Genomic DNA, 27,699 nt, shown 5'->3' with positions numbered 1-27,699 from the left:
TCATGCCCTGTTCCCACCCCTAGTAGCTTTGTAGAACTAAATTCTAGAAGTCATATTTGTTTATGTGACATTGGACCACAGTAGTTGGTTAGTTGTTTTGGTTTGGTGAGTTTTTCAGTGTTTAGATGAGATCTATTTCATCCCTTCATGGGTCACCACAAGGGAAAGATGCTAAATGATCCAGGATTAACATAACTCACTGTATGCCTTAACGCAGTTAGGTCTTAAGAGAAGGAAACAAGAAGAATTAAAAAAATGGAAAACCACATATAGCTATTTAAATTTAAGTCAATTAAAATTAAAGTTAGGGGACTTCCCTGGAGACGCAGTGGATAAGACTCTGTGCTCCCAATGCAGGGGGCTCAGGTTTGATCCCTGGTCAGGGAACTAGATCCCACATGTGTGCCGCAACTAAAAGTTTGCATGCCACAACTAAGGAGCCTGTGAGCTGTAACTAAGACAAAAAACAAAAAAGTTAAATAAAATTAAAAATTCAGTTTCTCAGTCTTGCCACATTTCAGGGGTTCAACACCCAAATGTGCCTAATGGCTACTGGACTGGACAGTGCAGATATTGAATGCTGTCATTATGAGAGAATGTTCTATTGGATAGTGCTGGTATAGAGCATCATGCAAAAGGATAATGTCAGGATACAGCAAAAGGGATACCATATTGAAAACATAATGACCTCAGCCGGATATGGCCACAATAGTTAGGAAAGACCTAAAGCAGGAATCGGCAACCATGGCCTGTGGGCCAAATACAGCCCACTGTCTGTTCTCATAAATAAAGTTTTATTGGAACACAGCCATGCTCATTTGTTCGCATATTGTCTATGGCTGCTTTCATGCCACAACGGCAGAGTTGAGCAGTTGTGTCAGAGACCATATGGCCTTCAAAGCCTCAAATATTTCCTGTCTAGGAAATATTCTACAAAACACACTTTAGGAAATGTTTTTCTAGAAAAGCCAGGAACTGCAGTTTGAGTTTTCTTTCTCCCTTTGCTTCTTTCCTTCTTTGAGCAAAGACAAATTCATGCTGCTCTTTGTTGTATATGAGTCCAAACCTGGGGGAGATCCCCCTATCCTGCTCCAACTAGACTGTAGAACTGCCAAGTGCTCATGGACATCAAAATGTGGATGCTTAAAGAAGAACCCTTTCTCCAGGCACATGGAAAGCTGAAGAAACAGCATACTATGTTGATGCTGTCCTATCTTCACTCATTTCAGTAGGTAAACATATGCTATATATACACCTAGGGTCAAATATTACAGCGAGTAGACATAATTGGGGTCAGCAACAGCACACTTTAAAACCAAGCTAGTTAATTGGTCATTTAATAACATGGACGTACAATTGCTTATGTGATCAAGAAGAAACTAAATGTTAGCAAGCTTGCTGTACTCATGATCGAGACATAAGGAGAATTACAAGAATATTTTTAAGTGTTTTACTAGAAAACTCCAGTGGTACCAATTGAAAGGATATTTGATGAATTTCTTTTTTTGAGTAAATCAGACAGGGTTCTGGGATGAGAGTGGTCTTATGAAGCCTCCCAGCTCTCTGGGATGTAGAGAAAACGGTAAATGGTGCTGACATGGCATTGGAAGGCCCTAAAGGATGAAGGCAATCTTCACATTTTCTCTTGTTACCTTTTTCTTTGCTGCACCATGTGGCTTGTGGGATCTTAGTTCCCCAACTAGGGATTGAACCCGTGCCCTGGGCAGTGAAAGTGCAAAGTCCTAACCACTGGACCTCCAGGGAATTCCCTCTTTCGTTGTTCTTAAAAATCATTCTCCTTTAGCTCTTCCCACCCCGAACAAAGCTCTAACTGCTAGAAAGCTTTTGTGATTCAAATTTTAAACTTTGGAATAATAACAATAAAAATAAAATAAAATGATGGTAGCAAGATGGCTATTATCTATCCAGTATCTGCTAAGTGCTTCACATAATCTCAAATCCTCTTTATTTTCCTGGAATTACTTCATTTTGTAGTTGAGGAAACAAAGAGGACAAGAGGTTAAGGATTAGATATAGAAAAGGGGAATAAAAATATTACAGATTTAAAATTCTTTATAATAAACAATGGGTAGCACATTGGGTTTTAAAAGTGATAAAAGTCAACAATTTAGGTACTGATTAAGGAAAATATTGTTATATCAAAGAAAACTATACTATCATTAAAACCTATTTTTCTGAAGAATAATTCCTCTGGGTAACATTTATGACATATTGTTGGAAAAATTAGTCCATTACAAATGGACTGGATGAGCCCAGTTTTGTTAAACAACAACACTGATAACAACACACACACACACACACACACACACACACACGTACACACACACACACACCCCCCTTGTCTGTACTAAGAGAAGCCTGAAAGGATATACAGTAAAATGTTGATGGCACCACTACTGGGGGGAGGGGGGTTGGGATTAACTATTAACTCATTTTCTTATTGTTCTTTTCTGGATTTTCCAATTTTCCTATATGAACAGTTATTACTTATGTAATCAGAAAAAATATGTAAATTACAAGATTAGAAAAGTACTAGGAAAAATATACGTTTTTAGGAGAGTGAGACATTGCTTACGTGGAATAGGGTATGCAAACCGGTCTGGGTGCTTTGTGATGAGGGTGTTTTTTATGTGTCTTCTCCCAACACCATGCGCACCTATGTTATTTTTTAAAAAGGAAGTTAAAGATTGATAATTGTTAATAATATTCATAAAATGTTTTGAGGATGAAAATAAGAAAGCCACTTATACAGTCAAACTTACCTAATAAGACTAGTGTTTTCCTTTTGAATGCTGGCAGTTTTACTACTTCTTCATATGTAACAAGATCTAATTGATCGAACACTAAAACGCAAAGATTTAGAAGGAATATAAATTTACAGAAGGAATATTTCATGTATGTAAATTATAATTCTACTGGCAAAACCAAAATTATAGTCAAGCCATGTCTTAAAAAATATGAATCCAACTTATGATATATAGCTTACATGTAATTTAAGTCATATAACCTTTTGGGAGAAAATTTCATTTTTAAGCCCATGAAAATGCACTTTAGAACCAGGGGCATCCAAAGATATGTTGAGCACATGCATAAAAGTCCAATTGTAAAAGATACTGCATAGCTTGTCATGCAGTATCCAACACATCATATGAATTCATTCAAAACCACATGCTGTTCATAGTTTTGCAATTCTAAGAAATCAGCAATACTAAAAAGAAAAAGTCTGCAGACAGTGACCAACATGAACATAGCATGAGTGCAACTGAAGTTAACTAAGAAAGAGGCCAGCTAGGTTATTTCTAGGGGTGGATGAGAGCTGCATGGACAGCTGGTCTTTAATTTGATGGTTCTTTCTTTCAACAGAGTTGCTGCAGGGAGCATGCTAGATTTCTTTCAAAGTCAAGTTTTTTAACTATGATTTCACAAGCTTTGGAAATGAGCATCTCACAAGTTGTACTGTCACCCAGCTATCCATTCAATGGAAAGTCTTGGGTATGTAAGTAGGGGAACATGCTTCCCTGGGCCCCAAACTTTGTCTGCCTGTGTGCGGTAAGTTAGGATGGACAGAATGGGAAGAAGCATGAAGCAGAATCTGAGCTTGGAAACTCTTGCAAAAGAGGAATTGTCTAATCATTACAGACTGAGAAGAAACACTTTAAAAATATTTCTTTTGGAAAGCTGCCTCTAAACAGAACTATTACAAAAACTTTCCTGAGAGGATGACCATTCCTCTTGAAGTTTAAGGTAGTCCAATTCTTACACACACATTTGAAAATTCTCACAAGGAGGCTAAAATCATGTGTCTATGTTTCCTGTAATATTTTTCTGTGTGGTACGACCCAAATGTTATCAGGCATGCACTAAAACTTCTTTTTTTTTTTTTTAAAGAATATTAAATAACCTCTGGATTTTAGAGGGGTTGAAATAAATTCCATGAAACTGATATCATGGTGTAATAGAGGAATCTAAGCTGCTTCAGTCAATCATTAAGAGAAGCTTCTACTCCCTGAAACAAAATGGCCAAATGCTTTTCAATATCAGCTCAGTCCTTAACATCTGTGTTCTTCCCAGTAGCAAAGAACCTTAAAATGCAAAATAGGATACTCTGGAATGCAACAGATCAGAAGCAAACAAAAGAACAAACGTATCATTCCCAAAATACTAAAAAAAAAGAAATATAACATGTTAAAATAAGGGTTAGTGCATGTTTATGGGTATTGGTACATTTGTTTTCTTTTGATAACCTGATTGCATAAAGGTGACTAAAAGACTTTAAAGCATATTCTCTAGCAACAGCTAAAAACCACGAAATGCTTTCTGTGTTTAGAATGGCAGATTCACAAAATCAAAATGAACATAAGGTTCTCTGCGTGGTGGAGCTAGCTAGTCATGCTGCAGTGATAATGGAGTGACGAAGAGTTGCAAAAATAAAAGCAGGAGAGCTTACGGCATTGCTTTTTATACCTATTGCCCTCTGAGTGATATTTCCATCAAGAAAAGTATGCTTATGAAAGAGGTCCATCAACGAGCTGATATATTTTAATATATAGAAATAATCAAGCATCTCACAAAAGAGCAAGATGGCGCAAGTTTTCTGAATGGTGTATACCTTTCCCTCTATGAGCTCTAACTCCAATCCTACTAAATTAAGTCATTTTTTTCAAACACATAATAATGAGTTAGATATCAACAATCAACATGACAAACAAATGAACAGATATGTTACACATCAATATCTTAACCTTAAATGAGCAGCATGAAGAGGTTACTCCAGTCTAAATGAAATCATCACATGGTCATAGGATGGAGAAACAATAAATAAGGATATTTTAAAATACGACATACAAGGAATATAAGGAGAACACTTAGAGATTGAACTTTTAAAGGTTTTACATTGTTTGCTGATTTAAAAAAAGGGACTTAATGAAAGGAAACCGTCAAAAACAAAGAGGCACAGTCACTCAACAGGTTACTTACATGCACAGAGGCCATTAGGAGTAAGACAGCATGAAAAATGTACAGGGGTCATTGAAATATGGCTTTTAATATATTAGTAAAATAAAAGTATAATATGCACAAAAGAAACTTTACCATGCAATATTCTAAACACGAGGCAAATAAATCACATTAAGAAACAAACTCATTTTAATAAAAATTCAACAATATCCTTATATAAAAGCCAGTGGGTTTCATATACTAGCATATGCATCCAAATTTTGTCTGGGAACAGTTACAAGAAATCTTCTTCAGGGAGTGTAGGTGTGGAAGCCTTTTGTTTTTCATTCTGTATCTTTTCTAATCACATGTGCCTATTACTTTTACTATTAAAAAAATGTCAACAAGGCAGTGAGATTATGGGCCACTTTTTGTCGTCTTTAGAGTTCTCTGTATTAAAGAAAACAAAAATAATAGCTCTTTAAAGTCAACAATACTAATTTGTGGTATTAAGCATAATTTAAACACACCTATGAATGGTAATGGAGAAATCCTCTATGTTCATATGTGTGCATGTAAATGGGGTTTCTCAGGATATTTAAATATCACTGCTCAGGGCTCTAACATTTAAAAAAAATTAATGAAGAGTTTTAAAAAAAGTTTACATTAATAACTTGACCTTAAACTGATTTTGGAAGTCCTAGGGCTGAGGAATTTTAATATACTCAGTATAGTTCTTTTAGAAGCATGACAATGCTTTCTGCATCAGATTTATGTGGCTAAAAATCTTTTATGCATTGCAGAAAATGTATTTGCTGTAAACACTATACACACCATAATCAACTCTATTCCCAAGGCTTCAGAAATACTGTCTGGCATATTGTCCTGACTTTCTAGTAAGCTACTCAACGTTCATGACACTTTTGAGTATTTAGGTACCTACTCTCCAGTAGAATCTTTTCCATAAATAAGCGTTTAATGTTCATTCCTTGCCTCAGTTGGAAAAGCTACAAGGTATCTTCAAATACTGTACAAACTTCCACTTAGATAAGACATTGCACACTGGTAACACTGGCCGAGTAAAGTAACTAATGTTACCCCACCCTCTTTTCTTTCAAGGAAAGGCAGAAACCCAGACTTTATGTTAAATATTTGATTTTCAAATGTGGTAACTAATTAAGATTATTTTAAACACTGTGTGTGTATGGGAAAAACAAAATTTAATTATGGGTCACATTCAGCTAAGAGTGTCATTACATAATGTGAGAGGTAGGCAATAGTTTGAACAGAATTCTGCTTTAACTAGAATTTCCTGGTGACAGAAATGGAAATAATTCTAGTATTTTATCCTAGATATTGACAAAGTCCTCATCCTTCATTTTTACTACAAATATAAACAACTTCAGAATTTAATAAGGTTTGCATCTTGCCATCAATAGTTGCTGAATTCTCAAAGATCTGAAGCAGGAAACAAAACATATGGCCCTTATTTTATTTTTAAAAAATTATTTTTCAATGTATAAAAATCAGTTGCATTTTTTAAAAAACTGAAGTATAGTTGATTTACAATGTTGTGTTAGTTTCAGCTGTACAGCAAAGTGATTCAGTTATATATATATATATATATATATATATATATATATATATATATATTCTTTTTCAGATTCTTTTCCCTTATAGGTTGTTACCAAATATTGAGTATAGTTCCCTGAGTATAGTTCCACAGTAGGTCCTTGCTGGTTATCTATTTTATATAGTGTGTATACGTTAATCCCAATGGCCCTTATTTTAATTTACTGAGGAGTACGGGAAGATCCCTCACTGTATTTTACAATCAACTTTTGAATAAGTCAGAAAACACCTTTCAGAAATATAGTTTGATTTGTGGCCTATGACCCCATTTGGCTAGTTCTTGGTATTAAAGAATATGACATTTCAAAGTTCTCAAAGCATTTGCTTTCCCAACAGAGGTCAACAGTATGTGTTTCCCTCTTTTAGAGCAATTCTTTATGTAGGCAATGCCACATACTAGCATAAACTTTCATCATAGCTAAAAGCAGAACAGCTGATAAAATACTTTACTTTCCTTCCTGACAATTTCATCTCTTATAAAGGCAAGGTAATCAGTAAGCAAATGGTTCTTCTGGTCTTTATAATTAACAAAATGTAAGAGTTGGTTGGTGATGGGGAAGAAAGCTGAAGAGATGGTGGCAGAAAGGACATGCCAGGCAGCATATTCTAGAAAGTCCAGGGAAAAAGCCGGGCATCTTCTCCCGACTAGAAAAACTAATAGGAGAGCTCATAAGTGATGATTTTGTGAGGGAGGGAACCCTAACAATGACATTCTGACTAGACAACCACAAATGAGCCCAAAGACAAGTTCTATAAAGAAACTTGTATGGCTCTGCAAGGACCTTATAAGAAGCTCAGACTTTCTATCAAAGGAGGATCTCAGGCAGTGACAAATACTGACACGCAGGAGGAACTGTAAGCATGAGGAAGGCTCTGAGGCCCGGAAGACCACTGCTTAGGAAGATGCTGCAGATAACAAAAAAGTGGTGGAGGTGGGTCTCCTCCGCTCCTCTTAGTTGTAAGTTTACAAGAACTTAGAGCCATGGTTTTGGGTAGGAGATGTTGTGTTTAAAGATGACAGAGAAAAAGCAATTCTGTTCCATCTCTATGAGGGTCCTGCCTTCTCTATCAAGGGTGATATAGCCTTCAAATGTAATGGGCAATGTTTATCAGAGCTAAAGCCTAAGATAAGGGACAGCAAATGAGTAGCTGGCTTCATTAAATGATACCCATTTATCAGGCCCAGTGATGAAATAACCTGAGATCCACTAAATTTTAGAATTAGAAAAGATATCCTTGATTGACTAACCCAATTCCCTCATTTTGAGGCCCACAGGAGCCAAGTGATTTGCCAAAGTTGCATGGATACTCAGGTGTGCTAATTCCTGGTCCTAGCTTGGGCTGGCTATTAAGCTTACAGGTGTGTTTGCAGGACCACCGAGCACCACCTATGATGAATCAAAGAGAACAGGAACAATGGAAGATCAGTGGTGTCCCAATGGTCAAAGAATGGGAAAAGTGAACTGTGGAAAACACTAGCCACCAGATTCGATGCTGATTCTCTGGCAAAATTCTTAAGTGAAGGATGCAATGGACTCTGTCAGAATTTAGAGATTCTATTTTTTCAGTTGACTGGCTTATTTTTCCTCAGAGCTGAATTAAAGAGTATTGGCAAGTTGAATACTCATGTCTACATGCCTTCTATCAGTAGGGTATAAAAAGCTAAGGATGAACTGACAGCCTTATTGGCCATTTCTTTGCTTTTCTAGGTTTAAATTAATTTTAATGCCATCTATATATCATTTAAAACTATTATAAAAATACAAGGTTATACATATATATGTAACATCAACAGACCTTTCGAGCCTGTTAGAAGCTGATGGAAATAAAGATGATTACAGAGACTTCGCAATAACCACTGACATTTTGTGTTAAACAACATTCTGCTGATACTACAGTGAATTTCTTCAAATAGTACTACTGGGGCATTTACAATTAGTTTTAACTAATTATATTTAAATAACTAATCTACTTTGAGTATTTATTCCCTTTATAAAACAAAAAAGGCAAAGGCCATTATCAGACTAGTGCTCTTTAGTGGTACATAACCAGAAATGTTACATTTTATTGGAAATAAAAATGTGGCACAATGTAGCTTTCGTGATGGGAAAGATTTCCTTATTTAACTGAACCATTTAAAATTAAGCCATGTGGTCATTCACATTTATTCCACATTATACAGTACCTCGAAATGTTTACTTTTACTCTCTGAGTTTCAAAATAATTTTTCCTAGCGAATGCTAATAACATATAACATTCTACAGAGGGAAATGCATTTCATATTTGTCAGAAATATTCTACTGTCACATTGGGTATGCGTGATTGCATTCACTTGATTTTCTTTGCCATGTATTTGAATTTTGTAGTTATTTCTGAAACCTTGGGAACTAATCTAATGCCAATGTTGGGGCTTGCAATTCCTCAGAAAAAGTTCTTTACAAAAGGAGCCATATTAAGAAGTTATTGAAAATAAGTAAATCTCACTCTATACCATCATGCATTTTCTTTAACTTCAGTTACATCCTTTGAGTCATCTGGGAATTCTACTGCAATGACAGCATACTTTTTTGGTATTCATTTCAGTTCTTAGCAAATGAGTGAATATTTTGACTTAAGTTGAATGCAAGCTTCCATATAGACAAACATACCATGAAGGGCAGGCCAAGATAATGTTCTTGGTCTTTTAGGGGCTTGGAAATACTATGGAGGAGGAAGGCTAGTGATGGGAACTGACCAAACCAAGTTAGTATCTAATGTCATTTGTGCTCTTTCAAATCAACTGCTGAACCATTTGCAGCACAGCTCTCTAAGTGTGCACCTTTGCCCTTAGAAATGTGTCACAGGGCCATGTCCAAGGGTCAGAGAGGAGCCAGGAGTGAGTGTAATTTGCTCAAGATCCAATCTCAGCAAGGAGGCAAGAATCCTAACTCAGCAAACTCTCAATCTCTCATTTCTCAGGGGAGGACTTAATGTACTGGGTTCTCTGAGTTCCAGAGAGTACTGTTTCCAAATAGCATTTTCTTTCTATAAAGTATAGCTCTGTAAAATATTTGGCAACTAACCAACATAATAATTGAAGGTAGGGGATTCTTAAAGTTTTGGCAAGCTGATGAAGAGCTCATATGGTGAAATTTTTGGATAGAGAACTCTGAAGACGGAATTGAGATGTTTAACCGGTCTCAGTAAGTCGTACTTTTCCCTACCTGCATTGTGCTTTGCCAAATATTTATCTTTGTACTGCTTCTTTTTCTTGCCAAACCAAGTACAGCTGGCTTGCTGCTCCTGTTTGGTCTTCTCCATGGCAATGCAAGCGACTCGCCTAGCACACAAAGAAAGGAAAAAAACGAATGTATAGTTTTATGCTGATGAAAGAGGAAAACCAGTCATTTGAAGAGTTTACATGAACCTGCGTGAACAAATTCCTCACAAACTTTTCAAATCATTCAGATTGACAATTTCCTAGAAAGGTTTTAAAAAAATACAGGCTTATAACAAAATAACATTGTATCACTTGAATATATATACTAACTGATAACACCGATGAGAAGTCTAAATGTACAGTCATGAAATACAGTGCAATGAGCATGGGATTTTGAGTTGAGACGGGTCCGATTAGAATCCTGGCTCTATCACGTATAAGCTTTTACCAATTTAGTGTTAGGTGCTTTTCTAGGAAATTTACATATATTAACTCATTTAATCTTTCTAGTAACATGTGAAATTGTGTCACCATTTTACAGATGAGGGGATCAAAGGACTGAGAGGTTAATTTGTTCCAATCACACAGTTAATAAGTGGGAGAGCGAGGACAGTCTGGCACCAGAGCCCATGCTCTTAGGTGGTATATTCTATTGGCAAGTTCCTTAATCTCTTGGAGCCTCTTGGATGGCTGTTGTAAAGAATTAAAACAAAAAATGTAAATAATATCCCTAGCACAGTGGTGGGCACAGTAGATGCCTAATAAATGGTCCTACTACTACATGAACATTCTAGGTAGCAAAAAAAAACTGTGATTAAATCCACAGTTAGAATTACATTCAGAAAAATCATAATTTTGTTCTACATGATTGCAGTGTTCAGCATTGGTAACAGATACATAAATGGTGTTGTTCTCTTAGATTTAGTGTAAGCAAGTACTTGCCTTTTAGGATATTGCCACAGAAGGTTTTGCTTACTTACTGACTTTGCTTGTGGGCCAATGTGGGGTCCCCGAGTGAGCCACATATAAGGAGAATCCAAAAACACTATCAGAATGCCATACAATGCTATTGAAAATGACAAGTTGTTTTCCAGTGAGGTTGTATTGATTCATACTCCCAAAAGCAGTACAGAATTCCTATTGTTCCACTTCCATGCAACACTTGGTATTATCAGTCTGTAATTTTAGCCATCATGGTGGACAGGTAATGAAATAACACTGTTTTGAGTTTGCATTACACTGATTATTAATGAGATTGAGCACCTTTTCACATGCTTATTGGTGATTAGATTTCCTCTTTTGTAAAGTGCCTATGCAAGTCTTTTGACCACTTTCCTATCCAGTTGTCTTTTTCTTATTGATTTGTAGGAATTCTTTATTATGGTGTGAATATTACACTTCTTAGTTATATGTATTGGAGGTATCTTCTACTCTGTGGCTTGTCTTTTTAATCTTTTTATGGTATTTGATGAATGTAACTTATTAGCTTTAATTTAGTCAAATCTAGCAATGTTTTCTTTTATAGGAAATATTTTTGATATCTTTTTTAGGAAATCCTTCCTTGTCCCTAAAGATATTCTCCCATATTACCTTCTCAAGGTTTTTTTTTTTTTTTAATAGTTTTGCCTTTTATGTTTTGATTTTTAATACACTGGAACTGACTTTTTGTATCAGTTGTGAAGCTAGGGGTCCAATTTCTCTCATTTTTTTCCCTAATGGATACCCAATTGTCCCAGCACAACTTATGGAAAAGTCTATTCATTTCTCAGTAGCGACTATTTATGTATGATAGTGTTCAGGGGTTCTCTTCAATTGGTCTATTTGAGCATCTCTAAGCCCATAACTTATCTTAATCACTACAGCTTTATAATAAGTCTTGGCATCAGTGGGGCAAGGCCTCCCTCCTTATTCTTCTAGAAGAGCATCTTCACTATTCCTGATTCTGTGCATTTCCTTGAAAACTTTAAAATTAGCTTGTCAACTTCAAAATGGTTGGGATTGAATTGAATCTATGAATCAATCTGGGAGGAATAGAAAGCTTTACAATATTTACAATATTGAGTCTTCTAGTCCCTGAATACAGTATGTCCCTCCACTTATTTAGGTCTTCTTTAATGTCTCAATAGGTTTTATAATTTAGCCTCTAAATGTCTTAAACAACTTTATTAGATTTGTTTCTAGGTTGTTGATTAAAAAAAGATTTTATAAATGGTATTTAAAAAAATTTATAATATTGAAAAACTCAAACATATACAAGAGTATAGTGTAATGAACCCCAAATACCTACAACCCAGCTTCAACATTTATTAACTCATGGCTTATTTTGTTTTATTTACAACCTACCCACCCTAAGATTATTTTAAAAAAAAATCCAAGTTTGTATCATTTCCTCCTTAAATATTTCTAAATTCCCTTTAAACCTATAGGTTTCTCCCTCCTTCCCTCTCTCTCTTCTCTTCTTACAACTTATTTGTTGCAGAAACTGGTTATTTATCATACAGTTTTTGACTTCACGCCTGTGGTGTCTTCAGTAAGTCCCTCTGTCTTTTGCATTTCTTGCAAATAGCTAATTAGATCTAGAGGCCTAATCAAACTTAAGTTCTATTTTTTTTTTGCAAGAGTACTTTTGTTTGCTGTAGGTTTATTGCAGATGCTCTCAATCAGGTTAAGGAAGTTCCCTTCAAGTTCCCTTCAATTCAGTTTGTGAGAGTTTTAATCATGAATGGATGTTGAATTTTAAAAAATGCTTTTTCCACATCTATCGATATGACCATGTGGATTTTTTTTCTTTAGTCTATTAATACGGTGAATCAGGTTGATTGGTTTTTCAATGTTGAACCAGCTGTGCATTCCCAGTACAAACTCTACTGGGTCAAGATGTATTATCCTTTTTATATATTGCTAGATTCAATTTGCTAATATTTTGCTGAGGATTCTTACATCTGTGCTCATGAGGGATACTGGTCTATAGTTTTCTTTTGCCTTTATTGAACTTTGGTATCAGGGTAATGCTGGCATCATGAAATGAGTCAGGAAGTGTTCTCTTCTACTTTCCTGAAGAGTCTTTCCTCCATGTCTCTTTCTCTCTCTTGCTCATTGAGGGCTTTATTTACTTCTTTATTTTTAGTTAGGAGAAAGACATTTATTGGGCAAGACTGTGAACTCTCAGCAATAGCACCAAAGTCAATCTCCATGTATTTACCTAAGTGGCACACAGAGGAGGCTGATGAAACCTTTGCTTTGGGAATTCTTCCAGTACAAGCCAATATGTGCTGTTAGTCATAAATATAGCTTCTGTGAGGCACAGGATCTTTGGAATCATAAACAGAACTGAAGAATTTTTGACAGGTTAAAAGAGATGAAATCCTGATCTTGTGAAGCTTATGTTATAGTATACAGAGTACCTTATAATAAATGTTTTTAAGCTTAAAAACTTTAAGAAAGAGTTCCCAGTAAAAACTTGTGGTGTGGCCATATGTGGTGTAAGGACAGAGGAATGAAACTGATTTTTACTAGGCACTCAGGAAATGAATGTTATTTCTTTTAGCTCAGTAAGTGCAAGGAAACTGTGCTAGAATTTAGGTCAACCTGGAAGGAAATTTCAAACACACGTTTAACGTTTTATTGCTGACTTGGATGAGGATCTAGTAGGCAAAGGGAAGGAATGACAGATTCAGGGACTCAAATCATATCAAAGGATTAGACTGATGGGCCTTGTTAAACAAGATGAAATTTAGAAAGGATAAATGAGGTTAAGGGCCCCCCAAAATTGATTTCTCATCTAGAGGATGTGAAAAATATGACTTGGTAGCAACACATATGAACAAAGCTTCTGGGTCTGGCTGATAGTATTGTTTCAAATCTTTCTCATTAGTCTTACATGTCCACCGACATTCTAGAGACCTATTCGCTTTTCCAACAAGGGACTCTGCTTTACCGCCTCAGCTGGGAATGCCTTCCTATACTTCCAAAGTCCTACTCAGGTCTCAAGGAACATACTGCTCAGTGGGCCTCTTCCTCATCATCCTAGTTAGAATCCCTTTCTCCCTCTACAGTCTTTGCAACTTTATTGAGTTCAGTTTTTCTGCAATAAACTGAATATAATATATAAAATGTAAAATTTCATCAGTTTTGAAATATTATACATTCCATGAAACCATCACTACAATCAAGATAACAAACATTTTTATCACCCCAGGAATTTCTTATGCCCCTGTAATCCCTCCCTCCCTCCTCCAGATCCCCAGGAAACCACTGTCACTATAGATTAGTTTTGCATTTTCTGGAATTTTAAATAATGGAATTATACAGCATGTTCTCTTTTTTTGCCTGGAAACTCAGCCTAATGATTTTGAGTTTCACCCATACTGTTGTGTGTTAGCAATAGTTCATTTCTCTTTATTGCTTAGTAGCATGCTATTGTATGGATATGCCATCGTTTATTTATCCATTTACCTGCTGATGAAAACTTCAAAAAATTTTAGCCATCTAATAGGTGTGTGGCTACTGAATTTTTGTTAGTGCATTTTTTTTTGTCCTTGGAAATTCATTTTGGTTCTTTTTCAAATCTGCTATGCCATTAAATTTTTCCCTCTGTTCTCTGAAGATATTTTTTAAGCTTATTACTGATTTTTAAAAGCCTGCTAATAAGCACAGTTGTTTAAAAACCTTTGTCTCCTAATTCCAATATATGAAGTAGGTTTGAGTCTGTGCCTGGTGTCTGTCATTTCTGTCAGGTCTCACTGGTTTCCATGTGTGCCTGCTTATTTTGACTTGCTGGTCGCTGCCCTCAAGAAAGTTTATGTTGGGGGTTAGGAGGCTTAGGATAAAAGTGTTCTTCAGAGACTTTCATTTGTTAATAACAGATATTTGGGACTATTAGTAAAGCGGAAACCTCACATCAAATGCATAGCTGGAGTTTCCATGGCTGTCCCAGGCTATGTGTACCTGGGTGCAAGTCCATTCAAGGTGGACCAGTGGCCACAGTTTTTTCAGGGGAACTTTGTTTTCCTTTTGTTCTGCTCACTGACAAGGCAGCCTTCTCTACAGTCCCTTGGTGTGGAAGGGCAGTAAGGGGATGCTTATTTGTTTGCTCTGAACCTGGGGGTACAGCATTTTGCAGTTTGGACAATGTGGGATGAGTCTCCTAACAGATTCTCCTACTTGTTCAGGCCTTATTAGGTCTTAACCGGCAGAGAAATTTTTAATAGAAATGCCCTCCTAGCAAAACAGGCCAATTTGGTACTCTAATTTTTACTGCTCTGATTATTTTCATATAAAAATTGGTCACTGAGTTCCCCAATACCTTTTCAGCTACTCAATGCTTTTAAGGCCATTTTCAAAAACATATTTTCTGCAGCACTTTTTTTTTTTTTCCTAGCAGGAGGATTGATCCAAATAACCTAGTCTACCATTACAGGAAATAGGAAGCAAATCTACTTTTCCCACTGTCATTTCTCAGGCTTCCTCCAGAGGACTCAGAGTTCTAGGTATTGGTGAGACATGATTTATACAAATGAGCTGACTAGGGAGAAGAGGCTTGGATTCTACAAAATTATTTTCAACAAATGCTCATTAATACATGGCAACATTCAAGAACACACTTTGTAAAATGTAAATATCAGTGATAACATAATATCACCATCAAAATGACTTAGAAATCACTTTCCTCTTGTTAATGCTTAAACTGTTTTTTGAAAATCAGATTGAAAGACAGCAGATGGAGGGCTGCTACTTCCTCTCTCTGGGCCTATCTTTCCTTGTGTAAAACGATGGCATCTGAAGTTCTTATCGGCTCTAACACTCTAAATTTAAGAATATTTTGGGAAACCTGGGATAGCTGAAAGACGTGACCAAGGAAAAGAGATTAACTGAGAAATCCCTTTAATTAGTGAAAAAAAATGGATGAAAAAAGTTGTAAGTGTCTATGAACTCTATGCCTTTGGTCTCTTCTAGCTAGGTTCAAGTATTTCGGACATGAAGTTATCTCTTTTGCACTAGATTTCTGATATATATATATATATTGCCAAAGTACTAACAAAGGTAAAACTATTGACATTTTTCAAAAAATAGCACATTGTAACATTAATAACAGAAACAGATTTTACCAAAATACACAGTAATCCATGACTCCTCTCAGTTAAAAACATGTCTAAAAACTGACTTTAACTTGCTTTCAGAGCTTAGACTTTCTAACAGACACACATTTTCAAAGACCTGGCATGGTAAAGAATGAAGCTTCTGACTGTCTTACCCTTCTAATAGTGAAACATTTTCTTTTTAAATACGTAGAGTGACAGTGAATCCTGGCATTTGAGTTTTTCACTGGTGGTGGAGTGGAATGGGGGTGGTAAGAGCACGTGGAGGGGCAAGGAGAGGGTACATTTAAAAAAATGCAATTCTAAAAGGATGGAAACAGCCTATAGGAGTAGAGGGCTCTGCAAAGAGACCACATTGTGACCATGATCCGAGGCTAGTCATTCAGCCTCTCTATAGACCTTCCTCTCCTTATATGTGAAACAAAGACCTGACTCTATAAGCAGGAGCTTACTTGGTACTGACAATTTAGAATTCTTCGATGATTAATTTGAACTGTGTTTGGCTAATAGAGCAAGGAATATATTAAACAGGTTTTACCCTATAAAACGATAAAATATAAAGTTGAAAAATGGATGGCTAGGCTTCATTTTTAGTATTAACCAAAAGAAAACAAGAAAAAAAATACCATTCTTGAAGTTCTGGAGAAGGAATGAGACCTGCAGTTCCATTTTTGGAGTTTTCCAGTTTACCCTGCCACCAATTGTGATCATCCTTACTAATAATCTGGATAATGTCACCAACTCTGAATCGAATGCCAGCTTCTTTGCAGGGGATGAGGTCATCCTTGGCTGGATCATATTCAAATTGTGCTCTTACATAGATCTATAAAACAGGAGTTTGTAAGAAAAATGCCACGGTGATGTGAAAGAAAACAGTCAGCTCTAACTTAATAACCACACACTAACACTTACTACAATACAAACAGGACATTAGATGGTGAAAGCACATATGATGCATGGAGATACAACACAAAAAACTACTACCACTAGAAACAATGTACTACTTTTGGTGTGTACAGGTTCAAGTCTTTGCTCTTTTTATTTGGAGGGAACTCTTAAGATACTTGCTTAGTAAAAATAAGGACTTAATTTCTGCTTTTAGTATAACAGAATAGGCTTAAAATTATAGAGAAGTATATGCTTACCATTTTAAAATCTGCATATATTTAGTCGCTATTATGAATAAGTTGTCATGATCACATGGCAGCCTTTAAACCATAACACAAGCATTCAGAGCAGGTTTTAACCCTAAAGCAGCATATGATACAAAACTAGCAAGAACTCTGTGTTGGTATCTTGCTGTAAAATGCCTGCATGACAACTGGCAGTGTGTCTACACACTGCTGATAAACTTAAATGTAATTCAAACAATTTTTTAAAGCGGTTAAACAGTTTTATTTTTTAAACAGGATTTAGACTTTATATTTGTATTTTACTCTCCTTAGAGAAGAAAAATGAGTTTGAATCCTGGCTTTGCCAATGCAACACTTGAAATCTGCACAGAGCTTCAAGTTATACATAGTTCAAGGCTCTGAGTTTTATGATATGTAAATATAACTAGTAAATATTATAAAAGGAAAAAGATTAGCATACAAGGGGTTATCATTTGGCACCATTTACTGGATTTCTAAATGATTTAAAATAAGGTGCTAGATATTCAATGCTCCATCACTTATGGGTGAATTCTATTAGGTGCTAGTTTATGCAAATCTTAACTTACAATTTGATGCTTTTTAATAGCACATTTCAAGAAAAATCCCATAAAAATTCTATCTCTTGAACTTAAATTTGAATATTAATGTTTAAGTCACTGTAAGACCAACCTGAAGGCTTTGGAACTATTGTGCGATTATTCTGTTTCTTTTCAGAAATCCAGCCTATAAAATTAACAAGTGTCTGCATTTGCACCTAAAATTCATACTCAAAATGCCAGAAAATTGAAAGTTACTTGCTTGTGTTAGGGAGCACTTAACTTTTCATGTTTGATTAGGATGTAAAGCCAGGATTTTCCTGTTTTTTTTTTTTTTTTCCATTGTATATGGCTTTTAGAAATACAGATGCAGATACAAATTAAGAAAAAGCCTTCAAACTTCAGATAATTATTGCTTAAAAATGTTCATTGGCATGTACATTTTAGTTATTCTTAGAATTCTAAGAATTTTGTAACCTTTAAAAATTTTTTCCACCCCAGAGGCAGGCCCATGAGATCCGCAAAGGCTGAATTCTTAACCATCAACACAAAATGATCAGGTTGAAATTACAATAACCATCATAGCTACAAAGATGTTAGGGAAAAAATCTTTATAGAGAATTAGTCATGTGTAATGTGTTAAAATGAAATGGTACAAGCTCTCAACGCTCAAATGTTATGGTCCAAAATGCAGACATTATGGGATGAAAAGGGTTAATAAAGGATTGGCTATTAGCAGCTCAGTTTAGAGAAGTTTCTATAGAGGATATCTATTCACCTGTCGTCCTTTTGGTTGGGTAGTTGATGGCAAGTCCTGTAGAATAAAGCCAACCCAGGAGAAAAATTTTCATTTACTTTTCAAAGAGTACAAGGTAATTTGTGTGTTCTGTTACAATATGGTTAAAAAATGAGCTAGATTTAAGTTGTAAAGAGATAATATACATTATTCCATTTCTCAGAAATGTTGAGTTATTAAAAAAAAAAAATCAAACCCAGGCCATTTAGCAGCAAGCTGAAGAAAGCAGGTAAGTTTAAGCAGAGAGAAAATATGTTCTTAAGAAACAACTCAGCATCTTCAACACAAAAGCCACTGCAAATGAAATAGCCTATTTAAAAAACACCCCCCAAACTCAAAAGAGCTGTTGCCCTTTTCAACTTAGTCACTGCAACCATTTAGATTTCGAAAAATTCAATGGTTGTATGGATTTTCACCATCTTAAAGTTATTAAATGTTAACTGTTATAAATGAATTCCTTTGGTAGCCTATTTTGAAGTTGCAAATAAAAGTCAGAGGAAGTTTTCTTCCATAATTTCTCTTACTTACATCATTCCATTTGATGTGATCTCTATATTATTTAAAAATTTATCTGATAAAAATGTTGATATATTTTTAAAGGGCAAGTTAATAGTCAGGAAAAAAGTGATACTGCTGTATTATTAGAACTCTCAATATTTTTAACAGCAATATCAGCAACTTAGAGATTTTGTTACCCCAAAATATTGCACACCTGCACCTATAAGTGCTCCCGTTTGTTTAAATAAATTAAAAACAATTCTTTTTACTTTCCAAAATGGATAGTTCTGAAAAGAAAAAAAGTAAAATTCCAAGTTCAAGTCAAAATATAAAGTAGTTTGTGTTAAAGATGTGATAATAGCGTGGCTTAAGTGCAGTTTGAAGCCAGTTCCTTTTGCTTTTCATATCCAGGCAAGGCTTATAATTCACAAAAGTATGTGCACATACCACAATAACAGAGGGCACACCAATTCGTAAACTTAGATAGCGGAAACTAAAACATGTTGCTGATATCACTCAGAATAGACAACTACAAAGCCCGAGAATACCCAAATGCCTACTCTGCAAAATCCTTACATTTCTTTATCTTTCTCAAATTAAAAAAAGTTGAGAAATTTCAACAAACTTCCATTTATATCCTTTGCATAACTTTGAGCAAAGTCATAAATAGTAGATGGGTGACATAGAAATATTCTGAGAATGACCAAAGCAGTCTTGAACTACATTTCTTCAAATTTAAGTAATGAATGGTATTTTTAATGAGTAGAAAACAAAAAAGATTTTCCAGGAGTAAACTGCATTGTAGCTGTAGTAGCCTTGTATATTGGCAGAAGACAATATTTCCACTGAACACATGTAACTAGAACACTCATGGCAGGTGGCACCAACAAAATTGTCACACTTTGCTGTGTGGAGCTAGAGTTCTTACCGAAACAGAATTGTTAGTGCTGCTATGACCATTAGCTGGGGACTGTCTGGAAGTGGAGGGGGAATCTCTCTGAAATAAGACACAAGGTTCATTAACACAGAACACCAGCAGAGAAACAGAGATATTCACATCAACAGTTACAACCACAGTCTGACAACCATTTCCTTTGAGGTTTTAGCTATAAAGGTGCCATACTGACTTACTTGCATGATTTCACAGAAGTATGAAAAAAAATTTTGCAGTTTGAAGATTCACATATTGTAAGTGATGACCGTGTCATTCATTAATCATTTCTTTCCTGTCTCTAACATTCTATAACCTTTGCTTTCATTAAATAAGGTCCCAAAGGGTGACTTGATTTTAAAATCCTATCAAGTACTGTAAAATGACAAATATTACTATAAAATTATTGTGCTGAAGATCCCAACTGCCTAATTTTTACTGAAAATTAGGTTTGAAAAGTATTTAATAATCTTTAGGTACCTCGGTGTCAAAAATGACTGAATGACGCAATTTGAAGTGAAGCGAACCTCGAAAAAGACTTCTCATGTTGTAATCACCTTAGAATCTTTCTAGGGTAGATATTACTACTAAGGGTAAAAGATATATACCAGAGAAGAAACCTTTATTCTTTTAGATTATTTTAGTAGATTAATTAAAACAATAATCTTGAGCCTTTAAAAATATTACACTTCTGGCAGAGATTCCAGCAGCCACAGCTACTATACTATACGACACGCTCAAAATCCTTTCCACGCTCCACTCCTTTATTGTCCAAATCAACTTTAATGTTAGAACAAGGAGAGGATGAAAATACGTATTTAAAATTTTGGGTTTAGTACAGTTCTTTGAAATCTTTGAAATGTGCACGTCTGCTCAAAAGACATTTGCTTTTTCTAGAAGACCTAAAGAAAACCTCTGGAACCTGTTAGCCATTAAATAATGGGATCCCTTTGATGAGTATTATCAGATGTTAGTGAGCAGAATGATGTCTAGCTGCTACCCCCAGAGACTCATGTCAGTAGGGCCAGGCTGTGGGGCAAGGGGTCCCCCCTTTTACCGATGACCAGGGGGATGCTGATGTAGGTGGCCAGAGAGCCTTTCTTTGGGAAGTACTGCTGTAGCTGGGAAGAGTCCAACCACAGGTTTGAATTCTGCCAGAGCACAGCAGAGTCAAACAGATTGGGGTGGGGCTAGGAGGGGAGTACCTTTTTTCCTACTCTTCAGAGGTAAAGAAGGTAAGAGGGGGCTCTTCTTACTCAAGAGCATAGTATTTATATGTGTAATACTGGTCCTACCCCAAAACTAGTTCGACCACTCAAAAACACCAGAGAAACATGTTATATTAATAACTGATACTATCTTCTGGTTAGTGAGCCAAAAAGACAAAAATCAATCGTATTTACTACGTTTCTTCCAAGATGAGAAATGGTATGAAGAACACCCGTGATTTTTAGAATATCAAAATCCTTTATATAAAAATGCATGTGACAGTCTCTCTTTTCAGGTTTTGTCTACTAGGTAACAAATCTCAAAACTATGAATCCTGGAGCAGAAGTTGTTCTATATTTTGTTTTGAAATATAGTACTAATTGAAGTTCCATAAAAAGCCACCGAGAGGAGCTCAAGACCTGATATAACAGAAACCCCAATTGTCATGGCTCACTAAAAGTATACTTGACAAAACTACAAATTCTTATACATATTTTCAACAGGTTGAGGAAAAAACATGAAGCCTCTGATTTTTCTTGTGAAATTTACATCACTACTAGAGACTGGAAGAAGCATTATAATTTCTCCCTCAACTTCTCATAAGTACAAATTCAATTTTCTAGGTGAGTTCCAATAATTTGCCTGCCAGTCTTAAATATTAACTGGAGGAAATGTGTACTTCATATTGATGTACACATACTTGAAAGATGCACATGAAAGAATGAGCTTCAGAAAAAAATATTCAAACTGAATGTGCAATGACCAAAGGATGATACCATTTAAGTCAGTCCATATTTTCAAATATAAAAGGAATAGATTTTTGAATCTCACTTACTAACCAATAGCAAACTGAATAATATAGGTTGAGAAAGCTACAATTTCTAAAGGATAAGCCTATTTAAGAAAGGAACTTTGGGTTTGTATTACTCTAGAAAACTTACTTGTTTACGAATCAGATATCATAGAAGGTTGCAAAAGCCTATATATCTCTAATAACATCAGTTATCAATTCCTCATAGACTTAACATCCATCTAGAGACCTGTCACATTTGAACAACTCTATCTTAACAGAAATAGACCACTTCTCAGATTCTTGGAAAGAAGAACTATCTATGTGATTTCTTAACAAGGGAAGTGAATGTACTTCCTGGAAATATTATTGCAATTATGAGCTGCTTTTTTTCCCGAGAGACTCTATTTGTTCTTTATTAAGCCTCTGTCATTACTTGGAGCTTCTCTATATGTATTTTGTTTTGATTTCAGCCTGAAGAAAGTTAAAGTGCTGAGAATATCCCCATGGAAGCAGGGCTGAGTAGGTGGATGGGACCTACTCTGTTCCGTTATCTTTGTTGTAAAATTGGTGTGCAGTGATCAACAGCACAGGCAGAAACAATTTCCCAGAAAGCCAAAACATTCAGCCATCAGCAGACAGTTAGTTAAGAACCCAGAGGAGACGGGGTGTTTCGTTAGAGCTATTACCTCACAGGACGATGACTGAGTGCGGTAACTTGGCACGATCTTGAAGGTGATACTCCCCCGCATTTCCCGCTGGAGGGAAAAAAAAGGATAGCTCTTTTAACAAACAAATGTTGCACACAAAACGTGTAAGAAACCACTGAAAATGTGTGGGGTTATTTAATGCAAACCAGCTGAGAGTGCATGGGCCAAAAACGAAACTGAGTCATAAAGCAGAAACTGCTCACAGTAACAGTGGAGGTTGTTCCTGGGAAAAGCCCTGCAAAGTCAAGGCTGACTGCCCTGTTCATACAGCAATGGTATAACTGACCTCTGTTGGTTACCTTTTCACAGACACGAACACAACTCTAAGTGACATGCCTTTCAAAAGTGAATATAAGTTGAATTGGACAATAGAACAAGTAATTATGTAAGAATTATATTTGGTAGGCTACATTATGATGGTGTACTCCATAAAAGTCTGCTTTTTATTTCATAGTTTTGGACTTAGTTTTGACTATAGTGAGTCTGTAGTGCTTATTACACCTTTAATAGATATAAATAACACGGGAGGCTGCTACATTGTGGTGGGAAGAAGGTCCAGGACAAGAGGTCCAAAACATCACCCTCTGCTCGCCAGGGCCTGTCATTCTGCACCCCTCAGCCCACCCCAATCCAAAGCCTAATTTGAACACAGATTTTGGATATATATGGTAAAAAAAAAAAAATGGCCTGGTCTACTATGAGTTTCCTTTCCCCTGTGCTGTAAAGAAATCTAATACAGCTTGACTATGACTCAGCTACACAGGAAAGAGGTTTCTGATGTCAGCAGAGTTGAGGTCAGTGAGAAACTAGTTCACAAGCATGTACAACTGCAAAGGTTTTCTTTAAATATCTGCTTGATAAGGAACAGGTGACAAAGTATTGAAAAAGGAATGCTCAAGCCCACACTGCCAAAGACGGGGAAAATGTTTCTAAGCTCTGCGGCACATCAACATTTTCCTAGTTCTCAGTTTTTATGAATGTGGTATAAGTTCAAGTCCACACAAATGATGGTACCAGAGATACTCTGATTATAAAAAAATACCCCTTATTTGTGCATTAACAAACAAGTTAATGAACTGAAAGTCAATCTTAGAAAAAGAGACTTTTATTTACTCACAAGCATTTTTTGCAGCTGTTCCACTGTTTGGTTAGCCACACTGATGCCATTGATTTCTCGAATTTCATCTCCGACATGAAGTGTACCTAAGAAATTACACAAAATTATAAACATGAAATATACTTTTATAATAATAAAATTCAAAGGCAGCAATGTAAGTAATTTTTAAAAATTCAGCTAAATATAGAAGGCCAATATTTCAGAACCAGGTACAGGATAGGCTAGCACAGTAAACTCATCAAAACAGATACACCTAACTTATGGAAGACACAGCTTTGAAAAATGGCTGTGGAAATCTGCTTATTTTTCTGAGAGAGGCAGTGTGTATATAGTGGTTTAAAACTACGACTTCTAGATGCAGCCTGTCTGGGTTTGTATCTCTGCTTCATCACTTACTAGCTTTAAGATCTTGGGTAACTTACTGAAACTTTTCATGTCTTGGTTTTCACATTTGTAAAATGGAGATGAAAACAGTATCTATCTCACAGGATTGGTGTGAGGATTAAATGAGTAAGATAAATGTAGAGGAACTGTCCTTGGCACATAGTGTCATTTAAATGTTTGCTGTTATTATTATCATTATCATCTACCAAATATGACACAAAGGCTGCTGATTTTCAAAGAATTGTGATATGATAATATCTATATAGCAATAAGCTGATATTAGACTTACTGCAACCTTTTAATAATAATAATTTGGTAGGCATTTCAGGGTCCTGTAATACTTCAACTAGAAAAAGTAACTGAGAACCAATGGTTATGTAAAATCTTGCTTTCTTATTTATGAATTGTGCACGTTTACTTATTGACCTGACTTCATTATGAAAAGCTCATTGTATCTTTTAAGAGGTACACACTAAAATGCATATAAATAAAATAAGGTGCCTGGTATTTGCTTCGAAGTAATCCAGTGGGGTAGGCAGTAGGGCAAATACAGATGAAATCAGTGTGGCCATGAATTAACAATAATTCTACCTGGTTATGGGTACAAGGGTGATCACTGCGCTATTCTTTCACTTTTCTCTACTTGAACTCACTGCACTGTTCTCTCTATTCATGTTTGAAAGTTAACATAATAAAACATAAAACAAAAATTTGGGGACTTTTGTTTCCGATATGGTTGATTAGGTACTCATAGACTTTCTTACAACTATATCCCGTCTAGGGCACACCTCCTGAAGTGTTACTGATCTGACAAAAGGAATGCAAATCCCCAAGAACACTTCCCACTTCCATTCCCACTCTCCCCTCCACACAAAAGAACCCTGTGAGCTGGATCCAGAGTGGTGGCAAAGTAAGGATGGAATGAAATAGTGGGAGGGGTAAATGCCATTGCTGCAATGCCTGCTGGCTGGATTCTGAGCCCTGGGCCAATAGCAAGTTAGAGAAACTGAACTTAGGATTCTGTAGGGAGCCACGACCCAGATCAGTGGCACTCTGTGGCAGCTGGTAGAACAAGGAACAAACCCTTTCTGGAGGAAAGCGTTCCCAGTTTGGGCCCCCAGCACTTCCACTGATTTGAACAAGCAATAAGCTTACAGTCAAAGATCACCAAACATACAATAAGGCAAACTACTATGTGAGTCACCGGAAAGAGAAAAAACAGATTTAGATCCTCACGAAGGACAGACATTGGAATGGTCAGATATAGAATAAAGGAATACCTTGTTTTCTTATGCCTTGCTTTACTGTGCCTCAAAGATACCACACTTTTTATAAATTGAAGGTTTGTGGCAACCCTGTGTTGAGCAAGTCTGTGCCATTTTTCCAACAGCGTTTGCTCACTTCATGTCTCTGCATCACATTTTGGTAATTCTCGCAATATTTCAAACTTTTTCATCATTATATTTGTTATGGTGATCTGTGATGAGTGATCTTTGCTGTTACTATTGTAATTATTTTGGGGGTGTCATGAACTGCGCTCATATAAGATGGCAAACAATCGATTGTTGAAATGACACCAAAGGATTTAGGATATTACATAAACTTAGTCGATAAAGCAGTGGCGGGGTTTGAGAGAATTGACTCCAATTTTGAAAGAGGTTCTACCATGTGTAAAATGCTATCAAACAGCATTGTATGATACAGAGAAATCATTTGTGAAAGGAAGAGTCAATCAATGAGGCAAACTTTATTGTTTTCTTATTTTAAGAAATTGCCATAGCCACCTCAACCTTCAGCAACCATCACCCTGATCAATCAGCAGCCATCAACAGATTATGATTTGCTGAAGGCTTAGATGATGGTTAGCATTTTTTAGCAATAAAGTAATTTTTAATTAGAGTATGTACATTTCTTTAGACATAATGCTATTGCACACTTAACAGAGGACAGCATAGTGCAAACATAACTTTTATATACTGGGAAACAAAAAAATTCATGTGACCCACTTTATTGTGGTGGTCTGAAACCAAGCCTGTAATATCTCCAAGGTATGCCTATATAAAATGGCTATACGTTAAATATTAGGGGAAAGAAAGGGACCCATTTGCAAGGATGAGCGTGCAACAAGAGATTATCAGGTGTGAAAAGACAGATATGAAAATACAAATAAGAACAAGTGACTAGTACTTCTAGAAAGGAAAAATATAAAATGGATGAGTTGAACAGGAGTTCAGATATGGCTGAAGAGAGTTTCAGTGAACTGGAAGACATAACCAAATAAATTGTCTAAAATGCAGGTCAGAGAAATAAGGAGATAAGGAAAACAGGAAACAAGAAATAAAGAAAATGTGAAAAAGATATTAAGAGATATGGAGGGAATGTCTACCATTCATCTACCTAGAGTTCAGAAGGAGAGAATAGAATGGAGAAGAGGCAATATTTGAAGAAATACAGTTGCAAATTTTCTTGAACTGATGAAAATATGATTATGCAGCTCCAGGAAGAATAATGTATCCCAATCAGGATAAATGAAAAGAAATCCATGTTGGGAGGTAGTAAAACTAGAGAACATCAAAGACAAAGACCTTAAAAAGTCCAGGGAGAAAGGAGAGATCACCTACAAATCAAGGACAACTGTAGTGACACCAGACTTCTCAATATCAAACAACAGATGCCAAAAGAGAACAGAATGGTAACCATTACCCTAAAATTGTGCTCTCAGCAAAAGTAATCAAGATTGAGGCTGGGGCTTCCCTGGTGGCGCAGTGGCTAAGAATCTGCCTGCCAATGCAGGGGACACGGACTTGAGCCCTGGTCCGGGAAGATCCCACATGCCGAGGAGCAACTAAGCCCGTGCACCACAACTACTGAGCCTGCACTCTAGAACCTGTGAGCCACAACTACTAAGCCTGCATGCTGCAACTACTGAAGCCCACATGCCTAGAGCCCATGCTCTGCAACAAGAGAAGCCACCACAATGAGAAGCCCACGCACCACAATGAAGAGTAGCCCCTGCTCTCCACAACTAGAGAAAGCCCGTGCACAGCAACAAAGACACAATGCAGCCAAAAATAAATAATAAAATAAATCTTAAAAAAAAAAAGAAGATTGAGGCTGAAATGAAATATTTACAGAAATATACCACCTGAGGGAGTTTATCAACAAGAAACTGTCACTAAAGGAACTTTAAAGATGTAGTTTAGGAAGAAAAAAATGCTCCCCAAAGGATGGTCTGCAATGCAAAAAGGAATGATGAGTAAATAAGATCGTAAACATTTATGTAAATCTGAACAAAAATGGTCATGTATTTTAAGAGTAATTTCAAATTTGTGGATTTAAAACAGAATAGTATGAAAATGCTGGGCAAGAATAATATGTAAATCAAGAGTGGGGTCTAACTTGATGTTCCAATGTCTTTGTATTCTTTGGGAGTGGGATTAACATACTGCTTCACTTTAGTATATGTCAAGTTAAATATGCATGGCAAAATTTCAAGGTAACCACCTAAAAAACAGAAATAGAGTGCTGAAATTCTAAGTTACTGGTGGGGGTGGGGGGAGGAGATAGAACAAATATGAAGAAAAAAATCAATTAAAATATGGAATAAATATTGAAAAAAGCAAGATGATAGAAATCATTACACTAAATATTAATGTACTAACCTTGCCCATTAAAAGATAGCAATCTCG

At 36.0% G+C, this 27,699-nt stretch overlaps 1 protein-coding gene across 10 annotated transcripts in view; it reads right to left on the bottom strand.

The window, feature by feature from the left end:
• CASK (calcium/calmodulin dependent serine protein kinase) overlaps positions 1 to 27,699 on the bottom strand; it is a 354,245-nt gene that overhangs the window by 11,208 nt on the left and 315,338 nt on the right. For 4 of the 10 annotated variants that reach the window (XM_057717505.1, XM_057717508.1, XM_057717506.1 and 1 more), the window contains 8 exons: positions 23,627 to 23,712; positions 22,489 to 22,557; positions 19,798 to 19,866; positions 18,354 to 18,389; positions 16,512 to 16,708; positions 9,792 to 9,907; positions 2,784 to 2,864; positions 2,597 to 2,677 (listed from right to left, as the gene is read on the bottom strand). In XM_057717505.1, coding sequence (XP_057573488.1) covers positions 2,597 to 2,677; positions 2,784 to 2,864; positions 9,792 to 9,907; positions 16,512 to 16,708; positions 18,354 to 18,389; positions 19,798 to 19,866; positions 22,489 to 22,557; positions 23,627 to 23,712 — 735 coding nt within the window. The remainder of the gene's footprint in view (positions 1 to 2,596; positions 2,678 to 2,783; positions 2,865 to 9,791; positions 9,908 to 16,511; positions 16,709 to 18,353; positions 18,390 to 19,797; positions 19,867 to 22,488; positions 22,558 to 23,626; positions 23,713 to 27,699) is intronic. The other 6 variants (XM_057717512.1, XM_057717507.1, XM_057717511.1 and 3 more) reach the window with 3 other exon arrangements.

The sequence above is a fragment of the Hippopotamus amphibius genome, chromosome X, assembly GCF_030028045.1.
Source record: "Hippopotamus amphibius kiboko isolate mHipAmp2 chromosome X, mHipAmp2.hap2, whole genome shotgun sequence".
NCBI classification, from domain to species: Eukaryota; Metazoa; Chordata; class Mammalia; order Artiodactyla; family Hippopotamidae; genus Hippopotamus; species Hippopotamus amphibius.
The sequence above is the reverse complement of the archived record's forward strand: the minus strand, read 5'-3'. Positions and strand labels throughout refer to the sequence as shown.